The sequence below is a fragment of the Pseudorasbora parva genome, chromosome 10 (assembly GCF_024679245.1).
Source record: "Pseudorasbora parva isolate DD20220531a chromosome 10, ASM2467924v1, whole genome shotgun sequence".
Taxonomy (NCBI): domain Eukaryota; kingdom Metazoa; phylum Chordata; class Actinopteri; order Cypriniformes; family Gobionidae; genus Pseudorasbora; species Pseudorasbora parva.
The window spans coordinates 35809882-35835050 of NC_090181.1; the positions used below are offsets into that span (position 1 = coordinate 35809882).

The following is a 25169-nucleotide window of genomic DNA, read 5'->3' on the forward strand; positions in this document are numbered from 1 at the left end:
ATATGTTATGGCATATAGTCTTAGCGCTAAACCTTGACTCACTGGGGCCCAGGTCAGGAAGCAGACAAACTGGCTAAACCAACCGTCTGCTAGCTGTCTCACGTCACCAGAGTCAGCTAATCCCAGGACATAGTGACTCTTTCTTTTGCCAAAAGCGCTTATTGTTAATGATATGATTATAGATCATAACTTAGATGTGCTGTGTTTGACAGAAACCTGGCTAAAACCTGGCGACTACATTACTTTAAATGAGTGCACCCCCCAAGATTATTGTTATAAACACGAGCCACGTCTGAAAGGTAAAGGGGGAGGCGTTGCTGTAATTTATAATAATATCTTCAGTATTACTCAGAAGTCTAGTTTCAAATATAATTCCTTTGAAGTTTTGGTGCTTTATGTAACGTTGTGTAGTGTAAATGATAAATCCCGTTTGACATTTGGGTTGGCTACTGTATACAGGCCACCAGGGCACAATACAGACTTTATCAAAGAATTTGCTGTTTTTCTATCAGAGTTAGTACTGGATGCAGATAAAGTACTAATTGTTGGTGATTTTAATACCCATGTTGACAATGAAAAAGACGCATTAGTATTGGCATTTAGAGACATTCTAAACTCTATTGGAGTTAGACAACACGTGTCAGGACCCACTCATCGCCATAATCATACTTTAGATCTAATAATGTCACATGGAATAAATGTTGATACCGTTGAAATTCTGCAGCAGAGCGATGACATCTCAGATCATAACTTAATATCATGTATACTTAATTTACCTAAGGCTGCAAAGCCATCCCCTCGCTTCAAATTTGGCAGAACTAGAACCGCTGCGACTAAAGATTGCTTTGTACATAATCTTCCTCATCAGTTTCATCTCCTCAGCATTTCAGATAGCCAAGAGGAACTAGATGTTGCAACAGAAACTATTGACTCTCTCTTTACTAGCACTTTAGACATAGTTGCATAGTTGCTTAAAGAAGATTAAAGCAAATAATCCAATCCTTAAAACAGCAGCCAGAAAAAAATGGAACGCAGCTGGAAGAAAACAAAACTGGAGGTTTTTCGCAATTCATGGAAAGAGAGCATGATTGCATACAGAAAGGCCATAAAAACTGCCAGATCTGCTTATTTCTCAACTCTTTTAGAAGAAAACAAACACAACCCTATGTATTTATTCGATACAGTGGCTAAATTATCAAAAAATAAAGCTTCAGCTTCTGACGTTTGTAAACAGCACAGCAGTAATGACTTCATGAACTTCTTTACTAGTAAGATTGATAATATTAGGAATAAAATTGTAACCATGCAGCTGTCTACTACCGTATCACTTCAGACAGAGCATTGTAGTGTCACTGAGGAAAAATTACAGTCATTCACTGCTATAGGACGAGAAGAATTGGCTAAACTTGTTAAATCATCAAAATCAACAACATGTATGCTTGACACTATACCGACTAGGCTACTAAAAGAGATGCTTCGAGAGATCATAGATCCTCTGCTTATTATTATTAATTCATCCTTGACATTAGGATATATACCAAAAACTTTTAAGTTGGCTATAATTAAACCACTTATTAAAAAAAACGCAACTTGATCCTAAAGAATTAGTCAATTACGGGCCAATCTCGAATCGGCCTTTTCTAGTATTTTTGATAGAAACGGTAGTGTCTTCACAATTATGTTCCTTTTTAGAAAGAAATGGTATATGTGAGGATTTCCAGTCAGGATTTAGACCGTATCATAGTACTGAGACTGCTCTCATTAGAGTTACAAATTATTTACTCCTATCATCTGATCGTGGTTGTATCTCTCTATTAGTATTACTCGATCTTAGCGCTGCATTCGATACTATCGAACACAATATTCTTTTGAATAGACTCATGGAGAAACATGGTTTAAATTGTACTTATCTGACCGTTATCAGTTTGTAGCAATAAATGAAGAGATGTCACACCGATCACAAGTTCAGTATGGGGTACCGCAAGGCTCAGTGTTTAGGACCGTTGCTTTTCACCCTGTATATGCTACCACTGGGAGATATCATTAGGAAGCATGGCGTTAGTTTTCATTGTTATGCTGACGATACTCAGCTCTATATTTCTTCACGCCCGGATGAAACTTATCAACTCACAAGATTAACGGAATGCATAGCTGATATAAAAAATTGGATGAATAGTAATTTCTTGCAACTTAATTCAGATAAAACTGAATTTTTAATTATTGGACAGAAAAGCTCCAAAAGTAGTAACAGGGTTTTTCCTACATTGAAATTTTTTTGGCAGCCGCCAAAGCAAAATTTTATTCCACCAAAGCCTTATTTGATGAGTTATTGTGATTTATAAATTGATGTAGATTACTAATGCGCGTGACTCTCTTCTCGTTCTGACACTCAGTTAACGTGCGCCCTTGTTAACTGAGTGAAGGAGAACGAGCAGAGAGCGCTCTCTCTGTCTTCAAAACCATCACCGTTCTCTCTCTCTCACTCGTGCATATCAATCAAAATCAACAGAACTAACAAAATGGTAAAAGGTCTGAAGACTGAATCAGTGCGCCACGTGGTGCGTTCGCACAATATTTTCCCTGAATTACTGCTGGATGTGAATTGTGCTCAAAAATCACACCTCTTTTAACAGACGTTTTGCACACGCAGCTGACATGAACCATACTTTCAAATAAACTGAAAAATATCCTTATGAAGTGTTTTCTGTGATCAATCTTTTGCGTTGTTTAAAGAGTCTGGGTTCACACATAACGTGTCCGCTTTTGTCCGATTCATGAACTAATGACTCATTTGAACCGATTCATTTTAAAGGGGGGGTGAAATGCTGTTTCATGCATAGTGATCTTTTTACACTGTTAAAGACATGGAATCCCATACCAAACATGGACAAAGTTTCAAAAGTTAAGGTGGACGTTTGATGGGAGTATTTCTTTCTCAAAAATACTACTTCCGGTTAGTCATAAGTTTCGGCAAGTTTTTTGCGATCATGCGTCCACTTGACGTTAATGGGGGCGGAATTTCCTTGTATGGGCCTTACGGACAATTCTACCGGAAGAGCGTGAGAGAGAGAGAGGGAGAGAACGAAAGTAACAGGCTACGCCCATCATAGCGCTGGCTTGTAGGATGCGCTGCACAGGTGATGTGCACAATTAACAATGTCACCAAAAAAAGTGCGTTTTTGGTTGCCAGACCAAGACAGTCCTGCGCAGATTCCCCAAAAACCCTGCGGTAAGGCAACAGTGGATGGAATTTGCTTTTCCAGATCAGCAACTGAGTTGCGCGAATGTTTATATCTGTTCGCTGCATTTCGGTGCCGACTGTTTTATAAACAAGGCCCAGTTCGACGCCGGATTTTCCAATCGCCTATTGCTAAAGGATGGAGCAGTCCCAACAATAAAGGTCCCAACGTTAGAACCGCAGGTGGTGAGTAAGACTGCTTCAAATGTCTGTGTTTTTGCCTATGCTCATCAAGTAGCCCAAACATGATCACGTATAGTTAATTGATCAATGGAGCATGCGATGTGTAGTGCGTGTACATTTGTTTAGCTGGCCACTATATGTGTAACTTTATGTTTGTGTATTGTAAAAGCACTCCAAACAACAATACACAAAGAGTGGGGAAATATGTTGAACTAAATAAGCGCGCTTCTTCATTCAAATGCGCTTCTATTCCGTGTCTTTCTATGTAAACACTAACTTAGCCTGCCGTGCAAAACCAGTCCGCTTACTAACGTTACAATTGTCTACACAAACCACGCGTAAACACACACACACACATGCACAACTGCACTTGCCACATGTACACCTTCAAAGACAAAAATACGACAATATAATTCAAGTATAAATATGTAAATAACACAAGTCGCTAAGCATATTATATAGTTAGTGTATAACTTGTACCACATAGAGACGTCCTGCTCTAGTCGTTTTTTGCTGCTGCTCCTGTTCAACTGCAGCCTCTGGGTCTGATTCCGGATCATAGATGTATGGCTGTATCTGATTAAAAGCCATATTTTTATTTTGAATAAAGTTTTTCCCGCTGTTAGGGATGACACAGCTTTACGACGCACTCAACACAATAGCAGCGGCGCGCACACGTCATTATTTAGCTCCGCTCACACGATACGCCCCCACCCGCTCGGCTTTTTCCGGAAAGACTCGGAACAGCGCATCTTTCTTATATAATTATAAAAAAAATAAAGACTTTTCGGAGATATGCAGGATGCAATGCTACTCTATAGGTACTCAAGATTGACATGACACTGACTGAAACCGAGTGTTTCACCCCCCCTTTAATGAACTGATCTGTCAAACACTGAACTCACGAATCGGTGTGTAATAATTTACCCACAACACCTCTGAAATGAGAATTAAGTGTGCTTACCCCATTAAACGAGAGGGGTTAGTAAGAATTAGTATTAATAATCCACAGTATTTTCATGCATTTATTTTGAGTATTTATATTGATACTGTGTAGTAAATGACCACAAAAAAAATTGTTTAGACTGGAATAAGGTGAAAGCAGAACGACGCAAGTTAAATTGTTTATGGCAGAGAATTAGACTATTTGTTATTACATTTTTAATGCTGCTTTTTAATTATTGTTGTCAAAATAATGAATCAGTAAACCATGCAAACTGTGTAAAAATGAGGAACTAAAGAAACAAACATCAAGACATCATACATAATGAGATATCAAAATTAGATGAGCAACAAAAAGCAAAAAAAAAGATTGCATTTATTTTACATTTATTGTCAGTATTGGGCTCACTGATCACGCGGGTAGGTACTTTTACTGTTGGGGTGTGTATGCGCGTGCATGCGTGTGTGTGGATGACCATGACTGGTCAGCCACCACCGAAGACCATTTCTGACCCAGGAAAAACCCTGAGTAACCTAGAATATTGTCTAACACTTGATAACTGCTCTGTCAAGCCCTCGTCATCAGTGAGGAACCTGGGTGTGCTCTTTGATACCAATCTCTCATTTGAAAGCCACGTTTCTAGCATCTGTATAACTGCATTCTACCATCTTAAAAATATATCTAAATTACAGCACATGCTTACAATGCAAAATGCTGAACAGTTAGTACATGCATTCATGAGCTCAAGGCTAGATTATTGTAATGCTCTAGTGGGTGGTTGCCCTGCTCGCTCAATAAACAAACTCCAACTGGTCCAAAACGCAGCAGCTAGAGTTCTTACTAGAACCAGGAAGTATGATCATATTAGTCCAGTTCTGTCAACACTGCACTGGCTCCCTATCGCATACATTTTAAAATCTTGCTTATTATTTACAAAGCACTAAATGGTTTACCTCCCCAGTACTTAAGCGAGCACTTAACACATTATACTCCATCATGTGTTTTGCGGTCTCAAAACTCTGGCCAGTTGATAATACCTAGAATATCTAAATCAACTGCAGGCGGTTGATCCTTTTCCTACTTAGCACCTAAACTCTGGAACAGTCTTCCTAGGATTGTTCGGGAAGCAGACACACTCTGTCAGTTTAAATCTAGACTAAAAACGCATTTCTTTACAATGGCATACACATAGAACATTTTTAACTTTCATTATTCAAATCAATTGACTGATTATTAGGTTAACATTAACTAGGTCAGCCGGAACTGGAAAAACTTAATAACAGCTGATGTACTCGTTACATCATAAAAAGAGTGGCATCTACACTAATGTTAGTCTCTCTGTTTATCCTGAGGTTTATCCCGGATCCGGGCCGTGTCACTGATGGTGGACCTGCGCCTGGACATGCCCAACGCATCCTGGAGTGTCTATTGAGACCGTGTCAATTGGTGTCTCCTCTGAATTTGCCCCACCTGCACGTCATGCTCAAAAAACCCATCTCCGGCGCAATAACTCAGATCTTTCAAGTATTCATACTCTTGTGTAATCGATGCGCCATCCTAAATAAACCCGTCTCTTGCGTGATACCATGAAATTTTGAATATTCCGATCTAATATGATTTCTGACCTGTAAGGTTGCCAGAATAATTATCATACACGGTGTGTTAATAGGCCAGAGGAGAACTGGCACCCTGACTGAATCTGGTTTCTCCCAAGGTTTATTTTTCTCTTTCATGCTCTGATGGAGTTTTGGTTCCTTGCCACTGTCGCCTTTGGCTTGGCTTGCTCAGTTGGGGACACTAAAATTATAATCAAGTTATTCAACTAAATATACAAATAAAATTTATGAATTAGGTTATATTTAATTCTATAAACTATAATACTGATCTGCCATCATTGTCGCTATATGATAAATTAAAATAAGCTGATAACATCACTGTTTTCTCCAGAACGACTGTATAGCCAAATCTAATTTTGTTGCAATATTGTCCTGTTTGACACTGTGAAGCTGTTTTGACACAATCGTGATTGTAATAGCGCTATATAAATAAAGTTGATTGATTGATATGTTGTTTTGTTTAGCTTCAAAACACAAATTAAGATGTTTGTTATAAAACCTGCGATTTCTGTCCCTCCATTTAAGCCCATCCCCAATGCCACAGGCATCATAAAGTATTGACACTTTAAGTAATCAAGACGGCTAATCCAATAAATGTCATAAAAGCTTTGTAAAAATAACTAATCGAGTGTCAAATCCAAATCCAAGACAAAAGCGCAAACATCACTTAAATCACCAGATCACATTTGGTTTTAGTAGTATGATTATTTAAAGCATTTTAGATAGTTTAGATGGATTATTTTTAGGGACATAACGTGAGTAATGCGTGAGGGGGAAAAAAATACGTTTTTTGGAGTTTCAGTGATATTACAGACGACAGTAAATAAGAACTAAGTACTAAGATTACTAAATAAGAAGAGCATTTTTTTTGCAGTGTGCAGGACTTGTGATATTTACATCTTTTACAGGTTGCTCCATAACAAAGCTATATAAAATAGTAGCACTCCAGTGTGGAGCGAGTCATATTCCAGACACTAATTGTGATAATCGTATTTAATAATTACAATTTCAAGGGAATAATCGACAATTATGATTTGTCATAATCGTGCAGCCCTATTATGTTATTAAGTAATAACTTCATAGTAATAGTTATTACTATTAAGTACATGTAATGTGTTCTAAGGACACTATATAAAAAAAATATAAAAATAAAAAGCCAGAAGGTCTACTTACGTGCTTCCCGAGAGGAAACTTAGGAAGTACTGATGTCAAAGAGTGCAGACACTGAAGAATTGGATAGTAATTTTTGTGGTATTTATGGAGGTTCTTCAGTAATTTTTGACATGCATCCTGAAAAGACACAAAATTGCAAAAGAAGATTAGTTTACTGCTTCCACGCAAAGTAAAAAAAAAAAAAAAAAAAAAAAACAGGATGCCGCTTTCTGCCATCTCGGTTTTCTTTTGTGTTTGGTGTCACAATAAATCAAAACAGAAATCCATTTACACATATTTATTCCTTATACATTTATTAGGGGTTCAAGCACGAAGTGCTGAACACCTATTGTAATTTTATATGTTTTTACCCTAACTCTGCAAAGGACTGGGAATAACACTAGGAAGATGATGATATGCTTTTATTCAGTTTTTTCTCCTTTCACAGAAGTGCTACAGGTGTGTAATATGACAATATGTGAATCCTCATGTTTTGTTGTTTATGCTGCTATATGTGCAATTAAAACTAAACCCCTAGAAAACAAATGTTATTTTAATTGCTCACATTTATCCATTCTAATTTTTAGAAGTTTTTCTCTCTAATACCTGGCAGCTAATGGTGTTGTAGAGAGGTTCAAACGTGTGCTCAAACACACTGTCTATAGCCTAGAAATCTAGACGCACCCTAGCGGCAGCAAATCTAATCTGCCCACGAGTGTCGTCTAGCAACTCTCAATACCCTTCTGAGCTGTAAACGCCAAACTCATGTCGGGCCAATCACATCGTGTATAGAGTTATAGGCCGAGTTGCATTTGCGCACTTCTAGTAAACACAGAAACTGGCGAACAGCGGTCTTTCGAATCAGCTTTGACCGCGACTCTGGAAGACTTGGAGTTAAGCTTTCCTCTGAGAAAAGAACAAAGAACTGCACTGAAGTCATTCTTAAAAAGGGAAGATGTGTTCGGAGTTTTGCCGACCAGATACAGCGAATGTTCAATCTATCAACGAGCTCCGTTTCACCTTCGTTAATCTGGTTGGTTGTAGCGCTATCCTATCGCGTGCAGAGGGAGTTTGAAAGACAACCGTTTAACCCGCCCCTCGGATTGAGCCCTGTCAATGGTGAGTTTCCAGACCAAACATCTTGATGTGGGTCTGGCTTGTCAGGCTACACAGTCCAAATAGCCATCCAGCAATAAAAGCCATGGAACCCTGTGGTAACTGACTTCTTGCAGGTGTACTGAGCCACTCCATATGATACAACTGGTATTTCACCGGTCCCTTTAAAGGGATGGTAAAACCAATTTCACTTTTATAACTTTAGCTAGTGTGTAATGTTCCCGTTGGAGCATAAACAACATCTGCAAAGTCATATTGTTCAAAGTTTAAAGCAAAGGGAGATATTTCCTTTTAAAGAAATCAATTTCTAAGGACTACAGCAAACGGTCGGTAGGGAACCGTTTTCTTTTTAACCGGGCCTTTTCCTCCAGGGTTGGTGACATCACAGCTCCAATATTTACATAAACCCCTCCAAGAATATTAAATAAGGGGGGCGAGGCCATTTTTTATTGCTGTGGAATAGCAGGCTGGAGTGCCTTCGGTCGTGCAATGCCGAAGAAATGCTGTTATTTTCATAATTTCATTGCAGGTCCACTTTATTCAGCCTTTCTAGGGACGGGATGAGGGGTCACTTTCCTGAGTGAGGGATCAATGGTTTTAGCGCGTTGACTGCCAGAGACTGAGTGAGTGAGTGAGTGAGTGAGTGAGTGAGTGAGAGACTGACTGAGCTCAGTGTCTTTTAATGTTTATTTTGGATTTCATACACTTCAAACTACATTACACAATCAAAAAAATGTCATATCAGAAGTGAATGATCTTAGCTTGTAGAGCTGTGCGATATTGAAGAAAAATGCGATATGCGATATCTTGTTAATTAATGCGATATTCGATATGTGAAACGATATTGCAATTAGTCTGTAAAATCTATTTAAATTATATTTTTAAAAATTATTTAAAAACTGAGAATGAAACCATTTGCGTTTCACATTCTTCCTGGGAAAAGAAAGCGTCGCTACAACTTCTGAAAGTGACCAGCCGTGTTGTAGAAAAAATTTGTGTCACAAATTGTTCACGTTACGGTGTGTGTGTGTGTCAAACAGTGCGAGACTGCAAATTATTGTTTTTTTTTTGCACATTATGGCTTTTAATAACTCTTTTAACGTCAAGCAAAGTCACACAATAGGAATGTGCCCAGTCTGTTCTCTGCCCAATGTGTGACCTAAAACTTACACTTTTCACAATGTTGATGTAGCCTATTAAAATCATTCAGATATTGCGAGCCATTGCAATATGCATATTGCGATATGTACATTTGCAATATTTCGATATATTGCACAGCCCTATTAGCTTGTAAATACAACATGCCCCATCTCCGTCGGTGTTTAAACATATAACGGTAGCGCGGACGCCCACAGCCCGTGATAACTTTACCGATCAACTAACACAATCATTTTCTACCCTGTTCCCTCACGTAATGTCACATAAGGTGAATTCAGAGTGATTGGAACACTTTTCCCAAGTCATCACAATGCCAAAAAGTGTCCCAATCACCTTGAATTCACCATATTGTAGGAGAATAAGTGGATGATCTTGTGTTGTAAATCCAGCAAGCTCTGTCAGTGTTGAAATATAAGGGTGGCACGGACGCCCACAGCCCGTGACAATAACTTTACCGATCAACTAACAACAAACAAACATTTTCTACCCTGTTCCCTCACGTAATGTCACTTTACATGCTCCTGTAAACACACCAACTGAAATTACGGTTTGACAAAGGGTTTAAAGGGGGGGTGAAATGCTGTTTCATGCATACTGAGCTTTTTACACTGTTAAAGACTTGGATTCCCATCCTAAACATAGACAAAGTTTCAAAAACTAATGTTGGACGTTTGATGGAGTATTTCTGTGTTAAAAATACTCCTTCCGGTTTCTCACAAGTTTCGGCGAGTTTTTTTCGAGTATGGGTCTACTTGACGTTAAATAGATCGGAAGGTCCTTGTATGGGCCGTAGGGGCTCTTCTAGGGTGCGCGCGTGAATAGAGCGAGAGAGAGAGGAAATGCACGCCGTAAACAGTCTCTCAGATGCAGATCCAGTCGTCCGTGAACACTTTTGTGGCGCCGCGCTTCTCTTTATTCCTATGGGTGACGTCGAGCGACTTTAACGCTTCAGCACAGCTTTCCGGGAAGGCAGCGCTGCATTTGAACCGATTTGAACGCAGAAATGACGGGAAGCTTCACAACATCGTTTCAGTCGCGTCTCAAAGTGGATTTACACGCCACTGCTGTCAGGACTTTACCAAATCATACCAAAGAAGTGTGTTTTTGACGGAGCAGTCCCAGCGATAAAGGTTCGGTCCTGCTTTGGAAGCAGCCGGTGAGTTAAACTGCTTCAAATGTCTCTGCTTTTGGCTACGGACGCATGAGTAAACATCAGTAAACGACACGATTGCGTGCTTCGTCATTCAAATGCGCTAACGGTTACTCCATTGTTGTTCTGTATAACGTTACAGTATTCTGACGTGCAAAACCGTTTTGCTTGCTACTTCTAAGGTCTAGTCGCATACAATAGTCCATAAACCGAATCATGTCCTCATACACTGCGAGTAAAGACACAGAAATGTGGAGAGGCCACTAAATACAGTAATTTACATACTACAGAGACGGACGTCCTGATGTTGCCGTTTCTCCTGTTCAATTTATTTCTCCCTCAGATTTGATTCTGGATCATTATCTGTATTAGCTGAGATAGCCATGGGTTTCTCCACGCTTGAGGACGTCACCGCTTTGCGCGCTTGTCATTCTTTAGCTCCGCCCACACGATACGCCTCCAGGCGCTCAGTTTTTTCCGGAAAGACTCGGTACAGCCTATATTTCTTTTATAAATATGATAAAACTAAAGACTTTTCGGAGATATGAAGGATGCAATACTACTCTATAGGTACTCAAGATTGACATGAGATTGACTGAAACTGAGTGTTTCACCCCCCCCTTTAACACAAAGTGAAAAAATACATTTATGCTTTAAGCAGGGTGCTCGTACTCCTTGTTTCCAGGAGTGGAATAAAATGAGGGTATGGAACTGCTGGCGTGTTCTTAAGGGACACAGAAAGTTTACTGATTCTCACTGCATTTTCATGGACACTACTCAACTACAACATTGAACAATGCTCACTACATACACACATGCTGCGTCCCAATTCGCCTACTTATACTACGTCCTAAAAGTATGCACTCTTTTTGTTAAGAAAAAGTACATACTTTTGAGTGTGTAGCAAAAAAGTATGCAAGCTTCAGGACATACTACTACGTCATCTTTAACGGACTCTGTCGCTTAGTTACGTCATCCCATCACCGTTTAACTGCCCTGTGAATCATCCTCAGATTCGTCACAGTTTAAATTCTTCACATTCCTTTTAATCTCCTACCGTATCAGAGAAATGTAGCCGCACGTTGATCTGCCATATGTGGGTCTTTAATGCAAAGACTATCCTTATGTGCTTGCAGTTTAAATATAATGATGTTTTTAAAAGTGAATGGCCAAACGTGTCATTACAAAAGTTCACAATACTGCTGAAGGTGAAATATAATGTGGATAGCACTGAATAAATATCTTTTCGTCAGGTTAAATACTGATAATTGATCACTCAAACCTTTATCTAAACCTCTCTACTTAACCGTCTGACGCTGCGTTCACACCCAATGTGAATTGAGCATCAAAATCGCATCTACCGCGTCTAGTTTGACGCGCAACATTTTGAATCCATTCGCGCGTCCGCAGCAAATTAGACGCGTGTAGAAATCGAGCATTTGAAGCGAAATAGACACTTGTTAAAGGCGCTCCAGGTGAAATATGTCCTAAAACACCACTCAAAAAAATATATATATTAAGCATTAACAGCCACACATGTGGTTCAGCCAACGCACTACCTGGATTATCTTCTATGCATGTATTTTTAAATAAAATATAAAGTTATGAAACTTCACTTTGCCCTCAGTCAAAATGATTTGGTAGGCAACAATAGATTAATTGGACCAAAGATCGCCCATTAGATGTGTACAAGACGAATTATTTGTCATGTTTACCCTCTACGGAGACATCCGAGCCAGCGGCAAACGCCAGAAGGACTGGCAATGATGGCTGCTCTTGCCGGGGTTAACGAGCGCTGAGTGCCCGGTGATAGCTGGATCTCACAACTCCAAAAACGCAAGAGTATTCTTTTTTAAATAGGCACTGTCTTTATAAGTAAACCACATATTTTAGCTTTAAAACATACTGTTATTTTGTCACTAAATGTAGTTTTAATGCTTTTCAGGTGATAATGTAATTTAATTATATGCAGGGTCTCATCACGTCACTTTATCACGTGACAGCAGCAAGCAGGCTCCTCATTGGTTAACGTGGCGCGAATTGACGGCAAAGTTAAATGTTAAACTCGGGCGTAGACGCGAATTCGCTTCAAACGCGTCAATGCACAAAATGCACCACTCGCGTGTATCGTGCAAGACGCTCAATTTGCTTCAAATTTGCGTTATTCGCGCAAACTGGACGCGCGAATGAGGCGGAATCGCAGCCATCACACCCCGCGAAACGAGTCTAACGCACCACAGGACCTGCTGACGCGTGTCAATGCGCCTTTCCATTGACTTAACATGGAAATCATTCACTCCAGACGCTCTATTCATGTTCGGTGTGAACGTACCTTGACTCGCACATCCGACTTGTTTGTAGTTTTTAACACTTAATCCGTTCCAAAAAGAGTTTGTAGTTCTAATCGAATCCTCGTCCAATTCGCAATGGGTTGTGGACAATAGACCTGAAACAACTAATCGTTTTAATCGATTCAAAAAGATTATTAAAATAGTTGTCAACTAATTAAGTCATCGATTAGTTGGTAAATAACTTTTATTTGCCGTAAGTGGCTCATTTCGTGCATATTTTAAATCTGCGGTGACCAAAGTGTGGCAGTAATGAGCCACCGGAGGCTTACTCAGCCAGTACAGCAGAAGTAGCCAATAACTGGCCTTGTTTTAGGTCACGTGCTTCCTGAACAGCGTCTCTGCAGCATTCAGCACCATGCTCTTGACGTGTGCGCACGCTCATGTCTGGGTCCTCATTTTACAGGTTATCCTCTGATCTATACAAAGGACAGTAGTTATATTGTCATCTGTAAATGCTACTAATTCATGCGAGTCTTTCAATTTTGCATTAAAAAGCGTTCTGACAGTGTTAAACTTCACTCAACGAACGCCAATGCGGCCGGCGCGAATGCACATCAAACAGACAGAACGCAATCGCGAGAGACCATCCCTGCGTCCTAATACGCATACTATCCACACTAAATAGTATTCGAAAATAGAATTAGTATGTTCCAAATCGTAGTATGTTGAAAGAGTATTCCAAAGATACCCAGATGGTTTACTTTTCCTGTCAGAATTCGAAGTATGGATCGATGGGCACTCTAACGGCTGATATGGCCCACAACCCATTGCGAGTTGGACGAGGATTCGATTAGAACTACAAACGCGGCTAAAAAGCGTTAAAAAAACTACAAACATGACGGATATGCGAGTCCAACGGTTAAGTTGAGAAGTTTAGATAAAAGGGTTTGAGTGACCAACTATCAATATTTAAACTGACAAAAATATATTTATTCCGTGTAGTAAACATTATATTCACCTGCAGCAGCATTGTGAACTTTCGTAATGACAAGTTTAGCCATTAACTTTTAAATGCATCATTATATTTAAACACATGAGGAGAGTCTCTGCATTAAAGACGAGCGGCTACATTTCTCTCCCATAGGGTAGGAGATTAATCTGAATGTGGAGGATTTGAACTGTGACGAATCTGACGATGATTGACAGGGCAGATAAACGGAGACGGGATGCACGTAACTAAGCGACAGAGTCCGTTAAAGATCGCGAAGTAGTATGTCCCGAAGCTTGCATACTTTTCTGCTACACACTCAAAAGTATACAATTCTCTTCACAAAAAGAGTACATACTTTTAAGGACGTAGTACAAGTAGGCGAATTGGGACGCAGCACATTAATTTTCAGCGGAAAAACATTCATTTATCGGAAATATCTGCTGTTGAATGCTTAATTTATCTTTAAAAGTCAACATGTAGTGACAGTAGTAACTGTAAATGGATTTCAGTGTGAAATTGAATATAAATGTAAGATGTTTCTACAGGATAAAGAAATGACAGTAACAGTTACTGTTTTAATAGACAGAGTGTGCGTGTGTGTGAGAACATCCTCCCTGGTAGCACTGAATTTGTGTTTGTGTTTTTCTTTAATATAATTTGAATGTAGGGATTTACTTATGCTTAGTAACTTTTTGCAAATAATGTAGACTACAACACTGATCCACCCTAATGGAAATTAACCATGGTTATATTAGAAAGTAAAACCATGTTTTTATTATAGTAAAACCATGCTTTTTCCGTATTGATTACCGTTTGTATAGCCACACACATACAATATATATTCAAACTGGATTTGAAGCAAAACATTGGTTAATTTGTGGTCACCAATGATTTACTACAATAGCCCTGTTATTTTTTAAATTATTAATATTATGTTTATTTATTAGTATATTTGTTTTGTTCATTAAAACCATGGTTTATTTTTGTAATGATGATATATTCACTATGTGTGTGTTCATAGCACTCAGCTAACAAATTTGTTTGAAGGACAGCATTGGACAGGATGTGGAATAGTGTTTTGTCAATAAATAAAAAAAATAGCCATTTATCCAATTAATCTGAAAAAATAATAGACCAACTAATTGATTATCAAAATAATCGTTAGTTGCAGCCCTAGTGGACAATATCAGCTGTCAAGAGTGTGCATCTTCGAAGTGAGTCTGCACATCGAATTCAGACCAGAAATAGTAGACCATCTGGGTATCTTTGGAATTGTCTTTTCAGCATACTACGATTTGGGAAATACTAATTCTATTTTCAGATACTATTTAGTATGAATAGTATGCGAATTGGGACGCAGGGACACTCATCCTACTAGACCTAAATGTGATGTTCAGAAGCCTAGTTGGTTATAAGACTGTCACATAGTTCTGATGTGATGTTTTAGAACTGTCTGGATGTGTTTGCATTGTTGGTGCAACTTATGTTCTACTCTCTTTAAAAAAATATTTAAAAGAGAGAGAGAGAGCGAGCGAGAATGAGAGAGAGAGATAGCATGAAAAAAAGTGCATTATTTGAAAAATATGTAATGATACAAATGCATTTCATTTTCACAGTGTAACTGGTCTTTACGGCACCAGAGGCTTTATAAAAACACTGCACTGCACAAAATAAGCCTCATGAGTTAATAAAAGTGCTAGTTCATATAGTATATTTTTACAGAGTACAAATGTAAACAGCTATGCCTTTATTTGTGCATTAAAATGCAGCTATCCAGGATATGTATGTGTGTATTGTACAGTGAGCTTACAAAACCCATGCATAATATATTTGTTGATTTTGCAGCAAGTAAATGTTAAACTGCGGCATGCATTAGTGGGAATCTTCGAGCCTTTAAATGCAAGCTGAATATGCTGTACTGACACCAATAACTTGAAAGGTACTGTAAATAAAAAGAATAGGCCTAAATATAATGAAGACAGAATAATCATCATTAATATTCAAGGAAGACAAGCAGGCCCAATCCCATTTCTAGGAGTGTCTCGATTCTCTTTTGGCTGGAGTGGTAGGGGTAAGGGCAAGGGCCAGATAGCCCTTAAAACAAAACATTTTCAGGACCACACTTCGAACGAAGGGGTATGAGGAACTTCCCTGCATACATCGACTACCATGTTCCTAGAATGCGAGAAGTGAAGTTGCCACTCAGGAACGATCACTTATGTGTTGCCTGGCTGCCAGTTTTCCCATAGCTTGCTAAACATGCTATTTGAGTGTTAATAATAATAATACACAAATTAATAATACACCTAAAAAAAATGTCTGGTCATCCTTCATAATGCAGAAGTTGGGGGGGGGGGGGGGGGGGGTGTCGGTCAGATTGGGAAAGCTCTGGTTTGTGTGGTTGTGTGGACAGGGCCTTAGTTTCTGGAGAGCCAGTGTCCTGCAGTGTTTAGCTCCAACCCTAATTAAACACACTTGATCTAGCCAATCAAGGTCTTCAGGATTACTAAAATGTCCTGGGAGGTGAATTGGAGCTGGGTACAGCAAAAGTCTGCATGACACTGCATGAAACATCCAAATTCCTTCAAGCTGTTAATGTGAATACCAAGATGGACATTGTCATTTTTGTGTGTATTTAACCGTTTATGCACACAATGTTATGTGCATTTCTAAGATCTTCAAAAATATTTTTTTATATTTTTCTTCTAAATAAAGAGGATACAATTCATTCAGTCAAATAATAAAAAAAGCATATTTTTAGTGGGAAAAAAATAATTAACAGTTACCTTGACATGTTCATCATTGGTAAGGAGCTGCACCTGCTCCTGGGGCTCCTGAGTTTCCACATACCTACAAACACATATGTTGTGTAGTTACAGAACTGTTGCAGCCCTTTACTGGAGTGAACATTTGTGTCCTCATGTATACCTCATGAATGAAGGTAGATGACGAATTCTTTCCACATTTTGTTGGCTCAACGTCTTGGCACAAAGCAAAGCCTCTTTCTTCTGACAGCAAAGCACACTGAGAGGCTGGCTATTAAAGTGCTCTAACATAGAGAACTGTAAGACAAAAGGTTTAATTGCAATGCTGGCAAAATATCCATATTCTACAAAAGTATTATTCAATCCCATTCAACCTCACATTAATAATGTTTTAGATGCTATAGTAGAGCTACACGACTAATCATTAAACGATCGTGATTCAAACACCTATGCGATCTCATTCCTACTTGACAGATTCGTCTATTTCTATTAAACCTTTGACAAAAATCACATAGGAACATTCAAATCTGCATTTGACCTAGAGACTTGACACAGCTGTAGGCATTCATGTAAATGGAGCTATGCTGAGCACTGAGCAACGCAAGTGTTTTAACCTCTCAAATAATTTTTAAGCTGAAAGTTAAGCTTCCAAAGGCACAAACTGAAAAGTGCCAGACTGAACACACGTTGTAAATGTATGCCGCGACCACGGTCGCGATTACCTCAGCTCTCATCAAGAGATCTCATTCAGCTCATTCATGACAGTAAATGTAATCTGACTCCTGCAGCGTTAGTGCTGTGACACTCGCGCTGCAACTTCATCAGCTCCCTCTGCTGTCAGTGAGCGGCACTTCATTCAGCAGCGCACAGAAGTCACCAACTTTCTTTAGAGTCAATGACTACAGACCTTCCAACTTTGTGTGGCCTTCACATTATCTCAAAAAAATTGTGTAGAGAGCTTCATGGAATGGGTTTCCATGGATGAGCAGCTGCATCCAAGCCTTACATCACCAAGTGCAATGCAAATCCTCGGAAGCAGGTTCTCTGAAATGACGAATCATGCTTATCTGTCTAGCAATCCAATGGGTCTGGGTTTGGTAATTGCCAGGAGAATGGTACTTGCTTGACTTCACTGTGCCAAGTGTAAAGTTTGGTGGAGGGGGGCTATGGTGTGGGGTTGTTTTTCAGAGGTTGGCCCCTTAGTTCCAGTGAAAGGAGCACTTAATGCTTCAGCATACCAATACATTTTGGACAAGTTCATGCTCCAACTTTTTGTGAAAAGTTTGAGGAGAACCCTTCCTGTTCCAACATGACATCACGCCAGTGCACAAACCAGGGCCCATAGACATATGGATGAGTGAGTTTGGTGTGGAGGAACTTGACTGGCCTGACCTCAACCCGATAGAACACCTTAGGGATAAATTAGAGCGGAGACTGCAAGTCAGGCCTTCTCGTCCAACATTGCCTGAAGTCACAAACTGGCTTTTAGAAGAATGGCCAAAAATTCTTATAAACACACTCGTAAACCTTGTGGAAAGCCTTCCCAGAAGAGTTGAAGCTGTTATAGCTGCAAAGGATGGGCCAACCCCATATTAAACGGATTTTTATATGGATTAATCCTACAGATTAAGAATGGGATGTAATTAAAGTTCATTTGCATGTAAAGGCAGCCGTCCCAAACCTTTTGGCAATATAGTGCATATAAAAAAACTGCCCCCATCACAGCCCTAAAGCAAAGCGAAAGAAACAGCATTAGCACATCCCATGATGGGTTGGACTTTAGAGAGGTTTGAAAGTGTAGGACAATATGCTCCTGTTCCATAATTTGGGGGCTTGTTGTTATTAATATTAATTTGATAATACTAACTTGATAATAACAATAATATTAAGAGCTGTTATTAAAATAGTATCTTTTTACCTTTAGCTGGGATACTGTGAGAAAAAAAGGCATTGTGACAAACTATAATGGACAAATTTAGTATAGCACCTTTCAATTGCCATGTTTCCTTCCTGTTGTCCACACTAGAGTTTAGATTCTCTACCCAAGCCCGAGCCCGAACCTGACCCGAACCGACCCGCGGGCCGGGTCGGGCTGAGATTTCCCTGCACTATCCTCGGGTCGGGTAGGGCCGGGCCCGTGATCAAGCGTTTGTTTTTTTAATCATTAGCCTACTTTACTAGTCTAATTGGGTGGGCAGAAAGCTATGCTATAATCAGAAATTATATGTATATTTAGCAATGTAAGAACTAATACAACAACTAAGAAACAAATGTGTAGGCTACAAAGTTGCACAAGTCAGGATTAGTGTAAAAATGCGTGTTAAACTCACAGCTCGAGCAGTGATGGAGCGCAGCATAAACAGAAATGCTCTGAGTCAAGAGCTGCTCGCGTGAACACTGCACTTTGCTTAATTAAATATCTTTGAATCGTTTCGTTTAAAAGTGGACATTTCAAGCTTTCTATACGCATATTTGTCATGTCTGTGAGGCAAGTATAGCCTGCTAAGTTTCGGTTTATTTATGAGACGCGCGCTCCAGTTCATGAGATGAAATGAAAGCAATCACTCCCACGACTTCACCTCGTGATTATAGTCTGCTATTTGCTTTTTATTTATTAAATCCAGGCAATTGGCCCAAGAAACCTTTTTTTAAAATTAAGATACAATTTAAACAAAACAAAATAAATGCTTTCTACAAAACAAAACTTAATATTAAACTAAATATAACCACCAAAATCATTTCTGACCCACTCGCATCTTTTCACTCATCGTAATCAGATGAAATGTAAAAATAATATTATAATATTTAAACATATATGAAGGAAAAAACACATTGTTTAATGGCTACAACAAAGTAAGCTACAGATAAATGTCTGAGCTGGATTTGAGCAAACATCAGTTTACCGGTGAGCGGATCATGAGCGCGCCTGCGGATTATTGAGCGGAGTCAAGTCAACTTTATTTATAGCCTATAGCGCTTTTACAATGATGATTGTTTCAAAGCAGCTTCAAAGTGTTAAACATGAAAATATTGCAACAAAATGTTATTCGGCTGTACAGTCGCTGTGGAGAAAACTGAAAACTAAATGTAGTTTTATCATGAGCCTCACCAGTCCGCTTCGCTGCACTTTGCTCATTACAGGCTCGTTCTCGTCAAAACGCCCACATATTGAACAATGGTCGGGTTTAAATCGGGCTCGGACTCATAATTACAGTTAATGTGTCGGGCCGGGCCGGGCTTGGACACAACGTGCACGGGCTCGGGTAGGGTCGGGGTTGATTTTTTGAGCCCGATCTAACCTCTAGTCCACACCATCAGGTTTCATTCAGTTTGGACTTTATGTTCAGCAGATATAGGTTAATTAGTCAAAATGGACGACACCCAAGCATTTAATTGGATTTTTCAAAACGTTTTTTTTTTATCATGAGGATCTTGGGATGAAATACAACATAGGCCAGAATACTAATGTCACTAAATAACATACATTCCAATAAATAATCAGCAAAGAAACCATACACAAGCCACAGTGAAATTTGAAAGAATATATTTGTCAGCTCACCTGTAGGCCCTTAACAAAATTTTGAACAGAGAAGTCATGGTAGAGGAAGATGCCAACCAGCACCTGAATCACCCGACTGCTGAGCTTGAATGGAAACTGGGAGTTCAGAATAAGCTATGAAAAACAAACAAGTATAAACATCAAAACATAAATAAGGAAATTATTGAAGTACTTGCATTGCAAATGACAACGGTTATTTACCTTGTCAAAAACAGAAGCTAAATGCTGAGTACATGAGAGAGACTGAAAGACCTCAATACAAAGCAGAGATGACACAGAGTGGGGAAGCCTGTGCTGAATAGCGCTGGGAGATGTGGCAATGCCGAAAATAAAAATGAATGGAAGCTCCTGGGTGTATCGACTATGTAATGTAAAAAATAAAAAGGAGGGGAAAAAAGATGATTAGAGATTATCAGACCATGACCATATACCAATCAATCAATCAATCAACTCTTTAGTGTACAGAGAATCTACAAAAGTTACATAAAATAAACAGTTTGAGCTTAATTTATTGAAAGAATTTGCAGTGAATAAAAAAAACAACCTTGCAAGCACTGTAACATTGTTATTCTATCACATTTTGTAAGACAAATCCCACCTGCAGATAAGGATAAAATCCTGTAAAACTTGTGGGTTGAACGCCTCAAAGTCTTTGAAGATCACAACAACAGGCAAACTCCGAGGCACATTTTCTTTCCTATGCAGAGAAACTTGGGTGCATTTCTGTAAAAGACCATTTTTTTCTGAATGTTTAAAGTAGTTCAACACATCAAAGTTCAGAAAATAGCATTGCAGAATCTTTTTCAAACTAATTTACAAATTTTAACCCTCTGGACCCTAAGGCTAATTTGTGGCCCTGAAAAGTTTGACATGCTCTCACATTTGTGTTGTTGTTTTTTTAATGGCTTAAGTCTGATTACATTGTATTCATCACAAACAGGACTACAGTAATATGTGAGCAACATTAGCTACGTACCTTAGCTATGTCTGTATGTAATAATAATACGTCACTACTAATAATAATAATAATTATGCCTAGATGGTTGATTATTTTTCACTTGATCTTTTTTTTATAAACAATGTTTACTTTTAAACAGCATACAGCCTTTAAATGTTTATGTATTTTTCCTTATAATGATTATCACAATAAATAATCAACTTAATATATATTTTTAATGGTTAAATAAAAAACTATATAAAAAAAAAAACATTTAGCTGTGGTACTGAAACAGCGTACCATAAAAATGTTATGGTATTGCAATCGGTGCATCTCTAATTTATTTGATTCAAAATAGTAAAAACAGTAATATTGTGAAATATTTTTACAATTTAAAATAAATATTTTCTATGTGAATACATGCTAAAGTGTAATTTATTCCTGTGATCAAAGCTACATTTTCAGCATCATTACTCCATTCTTCAGTTTTCACATGATCCTTCACAAATCATTCTAACATGAGGATTTGATATTCAAGCTCAACAAACATATCTTATTATTGTGAATGTTGAAAACATTTGTGCAATCTTTTTCAGGATTATTTGATAAATCACAGCTCTAACCCAGAGGGATAAATCTTTGATTAATGAAAAGTTAAAAAGAATAACATTTATCTTAAATAAAAAGATTTTGTAACATTATAAATGTCTTTACTGTTTTGTTTGATCAATATACGGCATCTTTGTGATGAGTTTATCTTTGTATTAATTTCAATAGATTTTTATTTCAGATAAATGCTGTTGTTTCTATTTATCAAAGCATCATAAAATACATTGTACACAAATGTTTTTAACATTCATAATAAGAAGAAATGTTTCATGAGCAGCAAATCAGAATATTACAATGATGGAATAAGGATCATGTGAAATTGAAGACCAGAATAAATTGCATTTTAAAAATATAAAATGCAGAAATGGTTTATTTGGCATTTTTCTTATTCTTGAGGTAAATCCAAGGTAAACTTGCAAGTGAATCAGCAGAATGAAGAAGCTGAGTCTTTGTTTCGGGGTGATGGGGTGCGTTTACGGGTTTGCATTCCTTCCTTGTGGACGATTTGCAGGTGAATTGTTTTACGCGCATGGGTACGGTCACATTAACGATAAACAGCTGCTTGAGAAACTGGACCACTCCCGGTTTTCATACTAATGACAAATACAGAATATCTATTTTTTTATATAGATGACTTCATTTAAAAGTAGACATTCCCAGCTTTGTCTGAGTTCTGAGTATATTTCCACACACATTTCAGAATGGACTTCACATGGAGATAGACGAGAGAACATGCATCCTGTTTGTTTCCTATTTATTAAGCTAAACTCACAACATTTAGTTTTTATTTTGAGTGTACATAATAAAAGTAGACACTTTAAACTTTGTAAAGACATATCATTCATGTCTTTGAGGCCAAAAATTATGGAGTATTTTAAGTTGTTTTACACTGTCATGAGAAAAAAAACAAGCAAAATGCACAGGTGCGTTCTTCGGGTCCAGGAGGTTAAATCTGAGCAAAGCATTCTAGTATTGCTGCTACAAAAATCACATACTGTACTTCTTAAGCATTTATGCACAATAAATGCTTTAAAGGACAACTCCAGTGAATTTTTTAGTTTATCTTGATCATTATATCTTTGTGTGTACAGTCTATAGAAAAAAAACCTAACTGGATTGGTGCTTGCAACACGGAGCTGTTAACAGTTAATGCCCAGAGCTCCCACTCAGCTAAAACAGCAGCTACTGGGGCATAAACATAAAGGGTCTTTGTGCCTCTTAACAGACACAAAATGCAATTTAAATGTCTGTCCAACAAGAACAGGGCCCTTACATGACAACAAGATGTGTTTAGCCACTTAGCCATTGTTTAAATTCACCTGTTTTAGACGGCTAGCTGTAGTCTCGCGCCGAAGTCCTGTGGGAACTCCGTTGTAGCCGGAAAAAAAGCTAATTGCCCAGTAGGGAAAAGCGTTGTGTGTATGAAGAGGCTCTGCTCATCGGCTCCCAGTATCGAACGTGTCCGAAGGAAACGGTTTTCGATTCTGTACTGCTGATCCGAGAACCGCTGCATGTTCAGTTACATGCGCAAGCTCAGTATCAGCTGCTCGTGAGTTCATCAGTTCTATCAGCAAAACATGTCTCAGTTCAGTTGGAGTTACAACATATAATTCAAGAAATGTGTTTATTTCTATTGGTCACTCATGCCAGTAAGTGAGCAACTAAAGTAACTTGTGTAATCAGCACTGATTTGAGACGCGAACCGTTTAGAATGATTCAGTCCGATTTGGTGAACTGGTTCGCCAGGTTCACTAAAAAGAACCGGTTAAAAAGAAAGATTCTTTTGAACCGGACATCATAGAGTAACGATCGGGCTCACAAGTGAAGAAAAAATGGTTCACGTTTGTGCCTTTCCGAATTGTGGCAACAGAATGCGAAAATTTGCAGCGAACACTTGACTAACTTACACAGACACAATACAGCGGAGCCAGTTGAAGAAAAATGCCATTCCGTAGTCGAAGAGGGGTGCAACCACTGTGGAGGTAATGTAAACTTTATTTATCCTTCCATTTGGGCACATCTCGTTGTCATGTAAGGGACCTGTTACGTTGGACAGACATTTTAATTGCATTTTTTGTCTGTTAAGAGGCACAAAGACACCTTTTACGTTTATGCCCTCAGCTGCTGTTTTAGCTGAGTGGGGGCTCTGGGCATTATCTGTAATAAGTTTGTGTTGCAAGCACCAATCCGTTTTTTTTTTTTCTTCTTTTCTATAGACTGTACTCACAAAGGTATAACGATCAAGATAAACTTAAAAATTCCCCAGAGTTGTCCTTTAAGAAAAATCCACTAAAGACACCAAAGAGCACCATACAGGGTTTCCTTTAATATTGAATGAGGCCTTTCAGCAAGTAGCACTGCAAAATATAATTTCTATATCTTGATCCTATATTTTATCTCATCCTACCTTGGTTGCAGTCTTGTACCACTGACACAGAGCACTAATAGTACAGTGTGTCCTTTGAAGCAAAGTTGTATCATCCTCCTGTTCTTCGTCCACAGACACTCCTTTTCCCATCAGCTGCTCCAGAACCTTCTGAATCAAGAGCTTCACAGCTGTCAATTTTTTTTTACAAAAAACACAGGATTATTGTTAAGTATAATAAGTCTTGATGATGACATGCAAATGCAATTTTTATGTAGATGAGGCTATGCATAATAAATTATTTTGAGCTCAATAAATGGTGATTTTGAGTAGGTTGGTCGAAAAACTTATCTGCAAAATTTTCCTCTGAGATCTGTGATGCAAACTGTGCATAAGAACTGATCTACATACATTTTAATAACTCTGAAATTGATTGGGCATGCTGCCTTTTGTGTTCCTCGATCTTTATTAAAGGTATTGCATATGTACATGTAGGAGAGTGTAATACATACTTGCACATTCTTTGGCATGCACAGACACCACAAAAGGGGTGACAGAATCTTGAAGAAGATTACACAGACTTCGAAATGTCATGGCATGATCCGGCACATTTACCCCTGGATGACAATAAAAAGTTTTACTAAGGGAAACATATGACACACACACACACACACACACACACACACACACACACACACACACACACACACACACACACACACACACACACACACACACAACCCTATTCCAAAGAAGTTGGGACACTGTACAAATTGTGAATAAAAACAGAATGCATATCAGCCCATGCCCATGATTTAAACACCCTCAAGTCGTTCTAGGTGCATTCTTCTTTCAGACAAATAAAATCAGAGTAATATATAAAAAAAAAAGTCCTGGCTCTTCCAAGCATTATAATGGCAGCGAAAAAAATCTTAAATATACATGAATATATGTATTTATAATAATTATACACAGAACATACACATTATGTAAACTCAAACTTTTATTTTGTATGTGATTAATTGTTTGAAAGCACTATTAAAAAAATGTTATTTTAGCTTTGTATCAATAATGTGTGCCTTTTGCCCCATGCTGG

At 38.4% G+C, this 25169-nt stretch overlaps 1 protein-coding gene across 1 annotated transcript in view; it reads right to left on the reverse strand.

Annotated features, from left to right (window-relative positions):
* orc3 (origin recognition complex, subunit 3) overlaps positions 1-25169 on the reverse strand; it is a 45797-nt gene that overhangs the window by 19598 nt on the left and 1030 nt on the right. The window contains exons 5-12 of the mRNA XM_067456001.1: positions 24586-24690; positions 24116-24264; positions 20761-20885; positions 20364-20523; positions 20163-20276; positions 16767-16900; positions 16625-16688; positions 7154-7270 (exon numbers count right to left, since the gene is read on the reverse strand). Of these exons, the coding sequence (XP_067312102.1) occupies positions 7154-7270; positions 16625-16688; positions 16767-16900; positions 20163-20276; positions 20364-20523; positions 20761-20885; positions 24116-24264; positions 24586-24690 (968 nt within the window). The remainder of the gene's footprint in view (positions 1-7153; positions 7271-16624; positions 16689-16766; positions 16901-20162; positions 20277-20363; positions 20524-20760; positions 20886-24115; positions 24265-24585; positions 24691-25169) is intronic.